At 54.8% G+C, this 13446-nt stretch overlaps 3 protein-coding genes across 5 annotated transcripts in view; 1 reads left to right on the top strand and 2 right to left on the bottom strand.

Moving 5' to 3' along the window:
• Positions 1-1443: 1443 nt before the first annotated feature.
• Emc10 (ER membrane protein complex subunit 10) lies at positions 1444-8129 on the bottom strand. Of its 2 annotated transcripts, XM_050121285.1 has the most exons (8): positions 7917-8058; positions 6449-6521; positions 4460-4569; positions 3804-3908; positions 3452-3633; positions 3263-3356; positions 2394-2480; positions 1444-2211 (listed from the first exon to the last, which is right to left on the bottom strand). In XM_050121285.1, exons 1-7 carry the CDS (start codon positions 8028-8030, stop codon positions 2394-2396), a joined length of 765 nt encoding a protein of 254 aa, XP_049977242.1. In that variant the 5' UTR covers positions 8031-8058; the 3' UTR covers positions 1444-2211. The 2 variants fall into 2 exon arrangements, with proteins under 2 accessions (XP_049977242.1, XP_049977240.1); XM_050121283.1 differs by lacking the exon at positions 2394-2480 and having other exon boundaries at positions 7917-8129.
• A 112-nt stretch (positions 8130-8241) lies between these two features.
• Positions 8242-12977, top strand: Garin5a (golgi associated RAB2 interactor 5A). Of its 2 annotated transcripts, XM_050121287.1 has the most exons (5): positions 8242-8384; positions 8573-8673; positions 9134-9264; positions 11494-11788; positions 12323-12977. In XM_050121287.1, exons 1-5 carry the CDS (start codon positions 8342-8344, stop codon positions 12377-12379), a joined length of 627 nt encoding a protein of 208 aa, XP_049977244.1. In that variant the 5' UTR covers positions 8242-8341; the 3' UTR covers positions 12380-12977. The 2 variants fall into 2 exon arrangements, with proteins under 2 accessions (XP_049977244.1, XP_049977243.1); XM_050121286.1 differs by having other exon boundaries at positions 8276-8673.
• A 128-nt stretch (positions 12978-13105) lies between these two features.
• Mybpc2 (myosin binding protein C2) overlaps positions 13106-13446 on the bottom strand; it is a 24575-nt gene continuing 24234 nt past the window's right edge. The window contains exon 28 of the mRNA XM_050121277.1: positions 13106-13224. Within this exon, the coding sequence (XP_049977234.1) occupies positions 13214-13224 (11 nt within the window). The 3' untranslated portion in view covers positions 13106-13213. The remainder of the gene's footprint in view (positions 13225-13446) is intronic.

Genomic DNA, 13446 nt, shown 5'->3' with positions numbered 1-13446 from the left:
AGTCTGGATCGTTTGGCAGTAATGGAAATGGAACGCAGAGTCTTCCTTAGACATGCTGGGCAAGCATCTAACCACCAAGCTACACCACAGCCCAGAAAGCAGCACCTGAATTTAGACAAAGGATTGAGATTTGCATAGCAAACATTCCAGAAAAAAAAAATCAGTCTGCACTCTTAAGTAATCAGGAAAGAGGTCAGCACAGAAGGAGCAGGGAGCACAGCCTCTGCTGCGGCCATCCTCCTGGTCACCATGTTGGTGACAAGATGTGAGGCCACCATTCCATGCACAGCAGCAAGGGGATGTGAACTGGACAAAGCCCTGGGACCAAGGCCATCCGTCACACCACGGTGTGCAGGGGTCTGAGTAGTCACACTGGCCAGAGAGAAGAGGCTGCGGGCACGGAGGCCCAGGAAGGAAACACACCACCGCGAGCTGATCTTGAGATGGCAGGCGTGACAGGTGGCACTGCAGCCTTTCCCAAGCCACCCCTGAGGATGGCCTGTTGGGGAGGAGCACTGTGTCATGGTATGATGTCCCAGCTAGCACTGTTCCCAGAGGCTACCGAACCTTCCCAGGCGGGGACCCAGCTGGAGGGGGTAGCCCTTGAGGGCTGGGCCTGCAAAGGTGCTGCCTGACCCAGACCGCTGCTTCCTGTCTACCCTGGTATCAGCAGTATCACAACCTGGCCTGCATGAACTGAGCAGCAGCCCTGCAGGCCAACCCCACGAGGATGAGCCAAACCCTCTGCACCCCCAAGCCCAATCAGCCTTTCCTGCCGTCGGCTGCTCCCGTCAGGTGGCGTACTGCCACAGCACAAATGCAACTCCAACTCCAGGTCAGACCTGCAGTCACTGGACACAGAGAACTGCCCTCACAGGGCAGGTTCAAAGTGCAGACAATGGCCTTGGTTTTGTGATTTGTATTGTGAGGGAAGAGTGTCTAGTAGCCCACGCTGGTCTCAAACCTGCTAAATAGTCAAGCAACACCTTGAACTTCTGATCCTCCTGGCTCAGTCTGAGCGCTGCTCCTGAGTATGTGCCACCATGCACAGCTGGTGTTTGCACTGCTGGGATTGAACCCACAGCTTCTTCATGCAGGGGCTTGCTGTGTAGCCCAGGCTAGCCTTAAAGTCACTATGTAGCTAAGGCAGCCTTAGCCTACTGAATGCTGGGATTCTAACTGATTCCCATGTACCAACACACAAACTCATCCAGTGAGGGCCAGGTCCCGGTGCAAGCCTTATATGAGGATGAGGGAGACAATATGAACACGTGCAGCTGCTGGGCCAACAAGTGTGCATATGCTGGGAAGGGAAGGAACAAATGCACCAGGGGGTCAGGAACCAGCCTCCTCCTGCAGTTCGGAAGGTGTCTCTGCTCACAGGAACTCACTCTGTGCGTCCTAAGGAAGCCATTCAAACATAAATCAGGCAAAGGCAGGAAGCGAGCTGAATGGTAGCCGTTCAGGGGACAGTTTAATCAACAGCCATACAACACAGCTGAGGTCAGCAGCAGCCACGCTCAAGCCTGGCTCTCCGAACACGCACACAAATGGCAAAAATAACAGACTAACGGGGAGACCCCAAATCCTCTCCTGCTGCTGTCCTCAGACAGGAAGGACGGTGCTAGAAGTCACCATGGTGTTCTGGGGCAGAGAGCAAAGCATGCCACATGGAAAGTGGCTGGAGGCTTCAACATGCTGGCAGGTAGACCCGGCCACCAGCAGCAGGAGCCTAAGTGTGACAGTGAGGAGTGCATGGGGATGGGGACAAAGGCTCAGAGGCTGGAGAGAATCCGGCATGTTCCCAAACTGCATGGTGGAGTGGGGTTGGGCGGGGCTTGTGCATGTTTAGCAAGGGAACAGTGCCACATGGCAGGACATAGTAGCACAGCACCCAGGAAAGCCGGTGGGCCTGAGGTGGCTACAGGGAGGTGCACCCTGGCTCTCAAAAGAGAGGTTCAGAGAGAGAATGAAGGACCTGCAAGAAGGCTGCGGGCTCCTGAGAAGGGAGAGCCTTTCACGTTCATGCAATAGGGAGACAGAGGGACAGGAACTCCTTCTTGGACTGGCCAAGGACAGGAAACTCTGGAGGACTCCAGGTGGTACAGCTTCTCACCGGCCGCTGCCCCCACCCCCACCGCCACCCTGGCCCCCGGCGTCCGGTGCTCCAGACATCATGAGGAACAGCACAACTGGAATGATGTACATCCACTGCAGGTGGGACAGGTGGACAAAGAGACAGAGAAGGGATGTAAGTGGTGAGGCTGGTCTAAGATAGGGGCCATGGAAGGGAGGGGCTGGGTTCCCCTAGTCACTACAGGCAGGGCCAGGGCAGGGGTAGGAGCAGGAGGGTGTGGGCAGAGGGCAAGGCGGGCAGGGGTCTGGGTCCTCACTTAGGCCTCCGTTGGCGCTGGCGCAGGCCCTGGGGCAGCAGGACGCAGGGCTGTGAGCAACACGGCCCCCCCCAGGATGAGGTGCCACTGAGGGAGGGAGGGAGGCAGGGAGGCAGGTCAGCGGACTGGCTGTGAGAAGGGCCAGCCCTGAAGTAAGTGCAGAGACACAGGGCTGAGGTTTGCCAGGACTTGGTTCCTGACATGGGAGCTTCTGAGGCCCCTACGGGAAAGGGGCTTAGCTCGTGTCGCTGGCCTCAGCGCCCTCCCACCTCTCCTTTGATCCATGCTGGCCTTGCTGGCTCCTTACCTTGTTGAGCCTGGCACAAGTCTCCAACCTCAAGGGATGGAAGACTTGGTACAGTTGGCCTCCTCAGGAGGGTTGGCCCTTCACACTCCCTCCCACTCCAGGGCCTGGGTATTACAGACTCAGGCCAGCAGGTGCCCTCCCATGCTCCTCTGCAGCCCCTCCTGTGCCTCTTACACCTACTCCAGGGCCACCTGCCTTCTGGCCCTGCCTCACACAGGTCCTACCTATTCAAGCTCCCTCACTGCCCACTGGGTTGCCCCTTCCCTCCTGGCCCTCCACGCATGCCCACAGCTTGTCTGTCCACACCCAGCTACCTTCCACTCCGCTCTGCTCCCAACAGGCTTGGGGTACCTGTGCCTGCAAATCCCCAGCCCAGCCCAGGCTATAAGGCTTCGAGAGCCACTCAGTCCTTAACAACTCAGATGGGGTCTACAGTCCTCAGCCTCCCACCAGAGGAACACACACATCATCTGCTGGGAGCAGGGGGTGTGCAAGGAGCTGCACTCAGAGAACACACACATCATCTGCTGGGAGCAGGGGGTGTGGAAGGAGCCGCACTCACGTATTTGGCAAAGAAGGACTTCTGCTCCTGAGGGTTTTTGGCCTTCTGGGCCTGCTCCATCTCCAGGCGCTCAATGAAGGCCGCAGTCTCAGGGCTAAACATGGGAGGGAAGGGGCAAGGTAAGGGCTAGAGCCCCAGTACTAGGGTGCCTGGGGCAGCCAGTGGCCCTGGCCTCGCTCCAGCACTCACCCTGGTGCGGTGCCTGGAGGCCGCAACTGCACAGTTGTATTGAACAGCTCCAGGTCCTCATCTTCCACCTCAGAGCCCCGGCAGCCCCCAGGGTAAGCAACCACTGACAGTCCCACCACGTTGCCAGCCACATCCACGTGCAAGGTCAGCTGGTCTGAGAGGTGAGACTCCACCAGGGAGCACTGCGGAAGATGGAGAGGGTGGGAACAGTCAGGGAGAGCTGCCCAGCTCTGCTGCACTGCCCCCACAGATGCACAGGCATCCTCCAGAGCCCCTACCCCCATGCCCAGGTCCTTCGGACCAACACCGACTGCAAGAGTTCAAGCTGAACAGTTCCTCATCAGTGACTTACCGCTGGGACAAAGGAAGACACATAGCCGCCAGCTTCTGAACCATCAAGTACCCCAGGCCGCCTGGGGACCCGGACCCTGTAGAGGCCATTGACGGCAGCCACATCCTGCAGGGTACGCAGACATCCATGAGGGGACAGTGTCAGCCCAGCAGGCTGGTCAAGAGGAGGCTTCCCCAGCCTTGCTCTCATAGCAGTCTGCTCAGAATCTTCCTCCTGGCTACCAAGAGGCTCAAACAGCTGGGGCTTCCCATACACCCATACTCCCCGGTGGAGAAGTCACATCAGCTCAAGTGAGCATCCCAGCATTGTTAAGACTGGATCCAGACACACATGATCCTCCACCCGTACACACCTAAACTCAGGTACCACAAATGATGGCCTGTAGGAGTGGCTAGGACAGAGAATCCCATGGAGACCAGGCAGGGAGACAACAGCAGGCCTCTCGCTGCCTTCCTGCACAGAAGGCACCGAGGCACACAGCCACTGCAACAAAGCAAGTTCCCCTGCCTCCCTCACATGGGGAGCAAGGACAGAGCCCAGCCCAGACAAGGCTGAAGCTTGAAAGGAGCCTCTTGTTCTGGGCTCTTTCTCAGGACAGTAAGAAGGTACCCCATAGGGAGAGGCGGCTGAGTTAGGCATCAGGGCCCCAACCTCACCCGGAGCCGGCCCCGCTCCTCTTCACTGAGTTGTCGTTGTGTTGCCGACAAGGTACCGTCCTGCTGGTTCCAGAGCAACGAGCCACGCTTCTGGAAGTTGGCTCCATCACCTGTGGGGAACTGGGCTCAGTACCAATCCCCTCAAGTGTGACCTGCCCCACCTCAGTGACAGTTGCTTCCTCCCCCACTTGTCTGCTGTCAGGTACTGCACTGCCTTCTAGTGACTCTGGGGTGGTTACAACTCTATGGGACAACCACAGCAAAGAGCACGCTCTGAGCCGACTGGTCAGACCCTTTAGTCAGGCAGATATTGAGGCTGGCCCAGTTCTGCCTTCCCTGAAAAAGGGGACCCTGTGGTGCTGCCCCAGACTTGTTTCCTTTGCTGTAAAATGGGCCAATGCTCAGACCCTCTGCCTCACAAGACTAGGAGCAAAGGCAAGACACAAGTCAAGGTTAGAGAAGTCTGCTCTGACATTCCTCCTTCAGTTGACTAGGTCTGAGGTTGCTCCTACAGGTCGGGGGCAAGAAAGAAATTATATATTTATTTTATACATGTCACATATATACACACAAACTCATACATATACTGTGTGTGCCTATGTATGTATGCATGCATGTGTACACCCAGATGTGTACATGTGATGTTAACTTGTTGTATTTAATTTCTGCAAACGACAATTTTATTAGCACAAAGCAACAGGACATTTTAAGAGGGTGATGCTGACATCTGGACACACAAGCAGAGGCCCTGACGGCTAGTTTCAATTGTAACCTGACACAATCTAGAACCACAGGGGAAGAGTCTCAGTGAGGGACTGTCTAGGTCAGGCTGGGTCGTGGGTGTCATCTGTGGGCGAATGTCTTGACTGCATTCATTGAAGCAGGAAGGCCCACCCACTGCAGGCAAGACCGGTCCCTAGGTTTTTATCGTGAGTTGTGGTTGAGTGTAGAGAGGAAGCTGAGCACAGTGAGCAAGTGTGCACTCATTCTCTCTGCTCTGGACTGTGGGTGAAGTGACCAGCTGTCTAAGGTCCCCGGTTTGACTTCCCTCCTAGGAAGGGCTGGAACTGGAACAGTGGAAGGCAGAAAAGAGAAGCTATGTGCTATGGACTTTGTGGCCCTGGGAGAGACCAGAGACTCAATCCAATTATAATTAAAAGGGTTATTGATTAGCGGCTAGGAGGACGATAGCCTTAAAGCTGAATCTCAGGCGTGTCATGGAGGAGGGGTATGGGGAACGGTTAACAGCAAAAACCACAAGAAGACCTTCAATATCTATGCAAACAAGTCAATACGGGCCTGTTCTGCCACATGGGAAAGGCAACCCAAAACAACCTCTGAGTCTCTGTGGAAGCAAGTTACAGAAGCCAAAACCAATTAGCCATATAACAAGATGGTCAATGCCGGGCGATGGTGGCGCACGCCTTTAATCCCAGCACTCGGGAGGCAGAGGCAGGCGGATCTCTGTGAGTTCAAGACCAGCCTGGTCTACAGAGCTAGTGCCAGGACAGGCTCCAAAGCCACAGAGAAACCCTGTCTCGAAAAACCAAAAAAAAAAAAAAAAAAAAAAAAAAAAAAAAAAAAAAAAAAACCAAGATGGTCACAGCTATACATTTTTGGGTGGGGGGTCACTGAGTCAGGCCGAGACCTTACCTTCCAGGTGCTGTAGGCGGGGACAGTTAGTGGGTATCAGGTAGATGCCTGGCTTAGAACGCAGCTTCTTTAGCCATCACACGTACATGTATGCACATGTACCTACACCCATGTGTACACATGTGCATGAATATGCATCTATGCATGTGTGTGCTATATATGTGTGTGTAATTTCTATTAATAGAAATTTAACCCAGACCCTTAGACATGCCGGACAAGCACTCAATCCCTTGAAGCCAGGTATAGCCATCTAAAAGTAGCTTCTCTCCACCCTCTCCAACAGACAGGCTGTTAGTCCCACTGGATACGTACAAGGCTCAAACACACTGAACTCACCAATCTCAAATGAATGCTCCAGCAGCAATCCCACAGTACCACAGCCCTCACCTTCACGACCATCAGCCCCAGCCTGGAGGAGAGACAGGAGCCCCAGGTAAAGACCACTCAAATTCTGGGCAGGGCAGAACCAACTGGCCCCAGGACAGAATGGCAGATTGAAGGCCATGTTCACATCCAATTACAGGTATGTTCCCCAGAACTGTCCTGCTCATGAATATTCTGAGATTTTCACAGCTCAAAAGAAAACCCTATAAACATGTTTAAATGTTACTCGTGTCCAAGACCCAGGCCATTATCTTTTGTTTGGCTGGTTGGTTAGCTAGGGGTTTTATACTTCTTTTTTGGTTTTTGTGTTTGTTTTATTTTGAGACAGGCTCACTGTATCGCCCAAGCTAATCACTAACTCATTCATTCTGCCTCCAGGGCCTGGTGCTGGTATTACACTCCAACTCACTGTGGAGCTTTTCCTTCCTGAGCTCACTGGCACTGGCTTCCTTTGCATAAATGTTAATACCCTGGCCATTCACTGTCAAGAATTCCACCCCCTCTTCAGTACATCCTTGATCCTACACTTTTTTTTCCCATCTTCTGTAACAGTCTCACTAAACCACTCCCAGGCTACTCGACGCAAGACAATCCTCCTGCCTCAGTCTGCTGAGTGCTGGAGGTACAGATAAATTGTCACCGCCAGCGGCTTCATTTTTTTGGTTTGGTTTTGAATTTTGTGTATGGGTGTTTGCTACATGTACATCTGTGCTCATGTACATGCCTGGCAGGCCAGAAGAGGGTGTTTGATCCTCGGGAACTGGAGTTATAGACAGTTGTGAGCAGCCAGGTGGGTGCTAGGAATCGAACCCGGGTACTCTGGAAGAGCGGCCAGCACCGTTTTTGTTTGGGGAGGGGGGGTCTTGTTTTTTGTTTTTTTGAAACAGGTCTTAGGAAGCCCAGGCTAACCTTGAACTCCTAGGATGTCAGGACTGCACCCTCACGCCAACCAAAGCCTTTTATGTCTTAACTTCAAGCTTTTTTCCTACTCAGTATCTACAACACTCAATGGCTCCTGCAGAACCTGGCTTCCTCGTGCATACTCAGAAATACGACTCCATCCCTAGCGCTCAGGCGCTAGCGCTATATCTGTATTGTTTACTGAGTCAGGGTCTCACTGTGTAGCCCTGTCTGACCTCGAACTCACCTGCCTCTGCCTCCCGAATACTGCAATTGAAAGCGTGCACCATCACACCCACTTTTGTGTATTTTTGAGACAATGTCATGCAGCCCAAGCTGGCCTCAAACTCCTTCCTTAATCCTCCCGTCTCAGCCTCCTGAGCACTGGGATGAAAGGTGTGCACAACCAAGTCAAGCCAAGTCAGCTTCGGTTACAGACCGCATCCTCTCATGAATATTCACGATGCGAATCCATCTAGAGCCTGCAGGAGGCGGCCCCGCCCCGGCCGCCAGCACTCACCCCGCGCGCGGCGGACCCGACCCGGCAGCCGCTGCCTCGGGCCCTACTTGGAGCCGCGGCGGCTATCAGCAAGAGCACGAGCAGCCGGGCAGCCCCAGCACCCGCGGCCACCATAACGAGGATCTGAGAAGAGCCGAGCGCCGTAAAGCACGCTGGGAACCCAAGTGCATCCTGAGGCTCATGCGCCTGCGCCGCGTGCCGCCCTTGCGCACTAGCCCTCGTTCGCCTGCCTCCCTTAGAGCGGCCATTTCTTCATCCGGGCCTCTAAGGCCCACCCTCCCAGCTCCACTTCCTAGGAGAGGCCACGTTCCTGACGCCACCGAAAGCTCGGTGCTCATTGTGATAGCATAGGCGCTAGGACCCCGCCCCTTACCTTTCTGGCCTTGACTCCACCCTTCGTCCCTACCCAGGGCCTGGGCGTGGCGATGAAGGGCGCGCGCAAGCCTAAGCGGGCCCCGGGCGGACCTGGTGAGGCCGGATGGCAGGGCAGGGGAGGAGCCGGGTCCGGAGGGTTTGTCCCTGGTTAGGGAGCCTGGGAAGCATGGGGCCCGCAATGCGGAGGCCGCTGCCTCGCGTGCGCCCCCTGCCGGGGGGCTCGTACCTGTCCTGGGGTGGATGCCAGCCCTTCGCCCCAGCAGACCGCCCCCTGGTTCCAGCTTACGCCCCGTGCCGCCCTGGGCGCCTCCAGCGCCACCTCCTGAGCGGCGAGTTCGACCAGCTGCGCGACTTCCCCATCTTTGAGAGCAACTTCGTGCAGGTGTGGAGCCCCGGACCTCCGCCCCTTTGTTTACGGAGCCCCTGCTCTGCGAACTGTGGCTGCCCCTCCCCCCATGATCCTTCGCCTTGTCGATCTCCCAAGTGTTCTACATAACCCCCGAACCCTCTCATATCGCCAAGCCTTTGTCTCAGTTTCATTGACTGCGCACACATGTGGTTCTTATCCTTTAATCCTAAAGTATCTGGCCCACACCCTTCGTTTTTCTCTTGTGGTGCTGTGGATGGTACCCAGGCCTTGCTCGCGTTAGGCAGGAGCTCCACCACTTCGCTACACCCACAGCCCGGCACCAGGGGATTCTAGGCAGGTGCTATATACTGAGCCACATTCCCAGCCCCTGACCTGCTTTCAACTCCCCCCCTGTCAAGATTCCCAGCACCCCCCAGATCCTGTTCAGTTCTGTCCTCCATCTATCCATCCTGCCTCTAACCTCTGGCCCCAGGTGACCCGGTTTGGAGAAGTCGCCAACAAGGTCACCATGGGGGTGGCAGCCTCTAGTCCAGCCCTGGAGCTGCCAGACCTGCTGCTGCTTGCTGGCCCTGACAAGGAGAATGGACGCCTACAGCTCCTCGGGTGACTGCCCTTCCTGGTCCCAGCCTCCTCCCACCTTACAGCCACCATTCTGCTATCCAGGTTTGGGGGACCAAGAGCACCAATAAGTGCCAGACCTGTCTTCTCAGAAAGATGACAGGGAAGTTCACAAAGGTCAAAAGTTAGGCAAGATGAGGGAGGACAGTCCTCGGTGACACCACAGGGTCAGGATGGTGACAGTTTATTACAATGCTTTCAACTTTCCAGGTGCTCCTCAGTCCCCGAGAGATAAAGTCAGGATCAGAGCCCAGGCCTATGGCCCAGAGTCCCACAGAGCAGGCCAGGAGCTGGGACTAGAACCTGAGGCCCCTCACAATCCTGGTCTCAAAGTACTGCGTTCAAGTCCACTGTTACGCTTTGCTCCTCTCACTGAAAACTTCACATGCGGAAATCAAGTACCACCAAGTACAAACCTCACACTCAGAACATCCCTTTTCCTAGCCTAGGCCCTACCCTGCTTGAGCCACAAACATTCCATGCTTGGAGTACATGTGCACACTCTGGTATTCTTGTGGGACCTGCATCCTCTCCCATCATATCTCAGTTCGTGAAAGACAGCGAGGAAACAGAAAAAAGCCATGCCTAATGGCACAAGCCTGACAATCCAGCTACTTGGGAGGTTGAGGCACAAGTTCAAGGCCAGCTTGAGATATAAGAGTGGCTTCTAGGCCAGCCTGGATAACTTAGTGAGACCTATGTCTCAAGATAAAAAGTAAAATGGGATCACTAGGGGGTGACTCAGTCAGTAAAGTGTTTTCAGGACAAGCATGAGGATCCCAGTTTGAATCCCCAACAGCCATGTAAAGAGCCTGGCACTAGCTGGGTATAGTGGCGCACACCTTTAATCCCAGCCCTCAGGAGGCAGAGGCAGGTGAGTCTCTGAGTTTAAGGCCAACCTGGTCTACAAGTTCCAGTCAGCCAGGGCCATATGAGACCTTCTCTCAAAAAAAGGCAGAAGGGAGCGGGGAATGTGCCTGAATACACCCAATTATCTCCTTCCCAGTGGAGAATATTACTCAAAACAGTTTTCTGCCCTGGTAAACTGCACTGTTTCCAGCAACAATGTTTGAATATTGAATGCAAGCTTGGGGTCACCTGCTTGCAGCCAACAACGTGTATGAGTCCTGTCAGTAATCCCAGCCCTCAGGAGGTGGAGGCAGGAGGAACAAATGTTCAGAGCCAGGATGGATAGTACAGCCAGTTCCACACCAACCTGGGCTACTGATAGCTTCCTCGTCAACACAACAAAACAAACCCTGTTGGCAATTAGCCCCACCCCTACTCCAGGCTGAGCCAACTGGACTCTTCCAACTCATCCCTGGGGCTGGGTTTTTCTTGAACAAGTCAGCAACCCCAGAGCGTGGGATCAAACCTTATTGTCTCCTCTGTGCTGTGCCTCAGTCTCCTCATCTGGAAGGTGAGCGGCAGGACAGTCCTTCCTATTTGTGTTTCGTGAAGCACCTGGCACAGTGTGAGCAGTGTGTGTCATCAACTGCTGTGACATTGAGGGGACATCCCTTGTCCACTGAAGGACACGGGCTTTGTCCCGTGACTTGGGGTCACCATGTAACAGGAGACTGTTCTGTGTATCTATGTGCATAGAAAGGAGGAGGTTGGACACATCAGGTGGCCCACCGCTAGCTCACAACCTTATTTGCACCCACCGCTGCGTGGCCCGGGTCACATTACTCAGTCTCTTGGGACAGTATCTTCCTTTTCTTTGGACCTTAAATCTAGCTGAAAACCTGAGCAATTTGCTTATTCAAATACTCGACAAGCATTCTTTCAGCCATTCACCATATTAGGAAAAACAGGACTGGGCAAAACCAGGTCAGAGTTCAGAATCCAAGGAGCTCACGTTGTAGGGACCGGGGAAGAAACAGCATAGATAGAGAACATGGGGTGATGGAAACTATACCCCAGGCAGGGGCTTCTGGTCCCCAGGGAGGACCCAGCCTTGACTTTGGCTGGGCCAAACTAAGATGCTAAACATGGCCCTCTGGTGGCCTGATGGGACTCAGGTGAAGGTGCAGCTGCGAGGATTTGGCAGTAGGACAGGACCAGGATGAGAGAGAGAGACAGAGGAGAGAGAGGGGGCCACCTTAGGCATTCCAGGGCCATCAAGAAGTGGGAGTCCCCGAAGGATCGCGACAGGGCTAGAAACACAAGGAGGTGTAAGAGGCCGCAACTGAGCCGCCCCTCTCCCATCAGGCTGTTCCCCTTGCAATTCGTGCAGCTGTTTGTGCACGACGAGAGCCGCCAGCAGCTCAAGGTCAAGTTCCGTACGGGTCGTGCCTTCTACCTGCAGCTGCGTGCACCGGCAGAGACCCGCGACCGCGAGTTCGGCCGCTGGGTGCGTCTGCTCTACCGTCTGCGCTTCCACTCGCCCGCCTGTGCCGTGCCCTTCACGCACGAGGACACCGCGCCTGAGGAGGACGAGGAGGAGGAGGTGGAAGAGGAGGAGGAGGAGGAAGAGGAGGGCGAGGAGGGACAGCGGCCCCCGGAGGTGAGAGTGGGGCCGCGAGCCCAGGGATGTTGGGCCAGGAAGGATGGAGAGGGACCAGGTAGGCCTGCTGGGGCCTGGACCCTTGGGTCGGAGGGAGGAAGGCTGGACCCTGGATGCATGGGTTGAGGGAGGAGGGAGGAGGGCTGAGGCCTGGACTCTTGGGTCTGAGGGAGAACAACTAGGTCTGGATCCCTGAGCCTGAAGAAAGGTTACCATTTTCCTGCTTCTTAGGGGTTCTAAGGAGAAGGCGGCAGGGTCTGGCAGCAGAGTGGGAACTGTGTGGCTGGTGCTCCTAGCCCAACTGCTTGTAGGCTCCTAAGAAAGAGCACACAGCCCTCCCCCAGCCTCTTCTTGACACCAAGTGGAGTCTAGGGAGGGAGGCCTACTCATTGAAGGGGTGGGCTCAGACTGGCCGCACAAGCCTAGTTCCCTGAAAGGGGAACACAAGAGGCCAGTTCTGGAAGGTGAGGCCTCTTCCCAAGACATCCACAGACCTGCCTATCCCAGCTCTTAGATGGACGCTCTTCTCCTTAGCTCCAAGCCATAGAGGCAAGACTGGACCCGCAGGTCTCAGAACTCTGGGGACTCTGATTCACACCAGATCGCCAAAGAACTGGAGATGAAGCCAGCTCAGCTCAGAGCCAGACAGATGAAATTTTAAAGTTAATAAATGTCAGGCTCTTAAGAACGAACACCTAGGTCCTGGCTCTTTAATGCCACAATCACCAAGGCAACAGGCTGCCCCAGGTCTTCCTCTAGCATGCTTTGTGCACGCTGTGTCCTTGGTGCTCCGGTACCCACTTTCCCCAAGGCTTTTCCAGTTGCCTCCTCTTCCCTCTGGTGATGAAACCCAGAGCCTCCCACATTCTAAGGAAGCACTCCACCAGTGAGCCGCCCCTAAATCCCTCACTGCAGGGTTCTATGTAGGGGCTCTACTGCTGAGCCCCACCCCAAGCCCTCTTCTCTTTATTTTTATTTTAACGCAGGTGTTTTTTAATTGCCCAGGAGGACTCTGGCCTTCCAGATAGCTAAGATGGCAGGTGTTCCCAAGCCTGTCTCGGATGTTCTGTCCTGCCTGACTCCTTCCCTCTGGTGATGTTCAAAAGAGTTCAGGCCACAGAGCATGAGTTTCACCTTTGACTACTGTAAACGCCATGGCAAAGCAGTTCCCTCAGGAAATGCCATCTTCCAAGATGGCAACCAGTGGTATCTGATCTTTAAGGCTGCCTTGTGGGGGCCATCCCGTACCCCAGAGTGACTAACTAACCCCACCCACAGGCAGGCAAGAACTGCAGATTCTGGAAGGATGGACACGTGATAATTTGAGTAATAGTATTTTATCATCATGACCATTCTAGAAAGCTGACTGTCATTCCAAGGGCTGCAGAGCTGATGTCTGGGCTCTGTTGACTGTCCTGACAGCTGTCACTGTGGCACTGCGGGAGAAAGGAGAGAGGTTGGTGAGACAGCGGAGGTGGCTGCACCACACCTTCCTACCAGCTCCCCGGATTTTATACTGCATGTATCCATGTGACCAGCAGAGGGGGCAAGAGAGTGCCCATCCAACAACTGGCCCTAAACACCAGTGGAGAGCTGTTTCTCTCTCTCTCTCTCTCTCTCTCTCTCTCTCTCCTCTCCTCCCTCTCCCTCTCCCCCCC

This window comes from Alexandromys fortis, unplaced genomic scaffold (genome assembly GCF_014885135.2).
Source record: "Alexandromys fortis isolate MF-2015 unplaced genomic scaffold, M_Fortis_MF-2015_v1.1 scaffold_161, whole genome shotgun sequence".
Classification (NCBI taxonomy): Eukaryota; Metazoa; Chordata; class Mammalia; order Rodentia; family Cricetidae; genus Alexandromys; species Alexandromys fortis.
The sequence above is the reverse complement of the archived record's forward strand: the minus strand, read 5'-3'. Positions and strand labels throughout refer to the sequence as shown.

What these genes read in the sequence shown, in the direction of transcription:
- Garin5a (XM_050121286.1), top strand. Translation starts at nt 8,395, where the DNA reads ATGGCAGGGCAGGGGAGGAGCCGGGTCCGGAGGGTTTGTCCCTGGTTA. An exon ending in TTGAGAGCAACTTCGTGCAG is followed by an intron (nt 8,674 to 9,133) that starts GTGTGGAGCCCC and finishes CTCTGGCCCCAG; the next exon opens with GTGACCCGGTTTGGAGAAGT. An exon ending in GGACGCCTACAGCTCCTCGG is followed by an intron (nt 9,265 to 11,493) that starts GTGACTGCCCTT and finishes CTCTCCCATCAG; the next exon opens with GCTGTTCCCCTTGCAATTCG.
- Emc10 (XM_050121283.1), bottom strand. Translation starts at nt 8,030, where the DNA reads ATGGTGGCCGCGGGTGCTGGGGCTGCCCGGCTGCTCGTGCTCTTGCTG. An exon ending in CCTCCAGGCACCGCACCAGG is followed by an intron (nt 3,357 to 3,451) that starts GTGAGTGCTGGA and finishes TCCCATGTTTAG; the next exon opens with CCCTGAGACTGCGGCCTTCA. An exon ending in AGTCCTTCTTTGCCAAATAC is followed by an intron (nt 2,212 to 3,262) that starts GTGAGTGCGGCT and finishes TCCCACCTGCAG; the next exon opens with TGGATGTACATCATTCCAGT.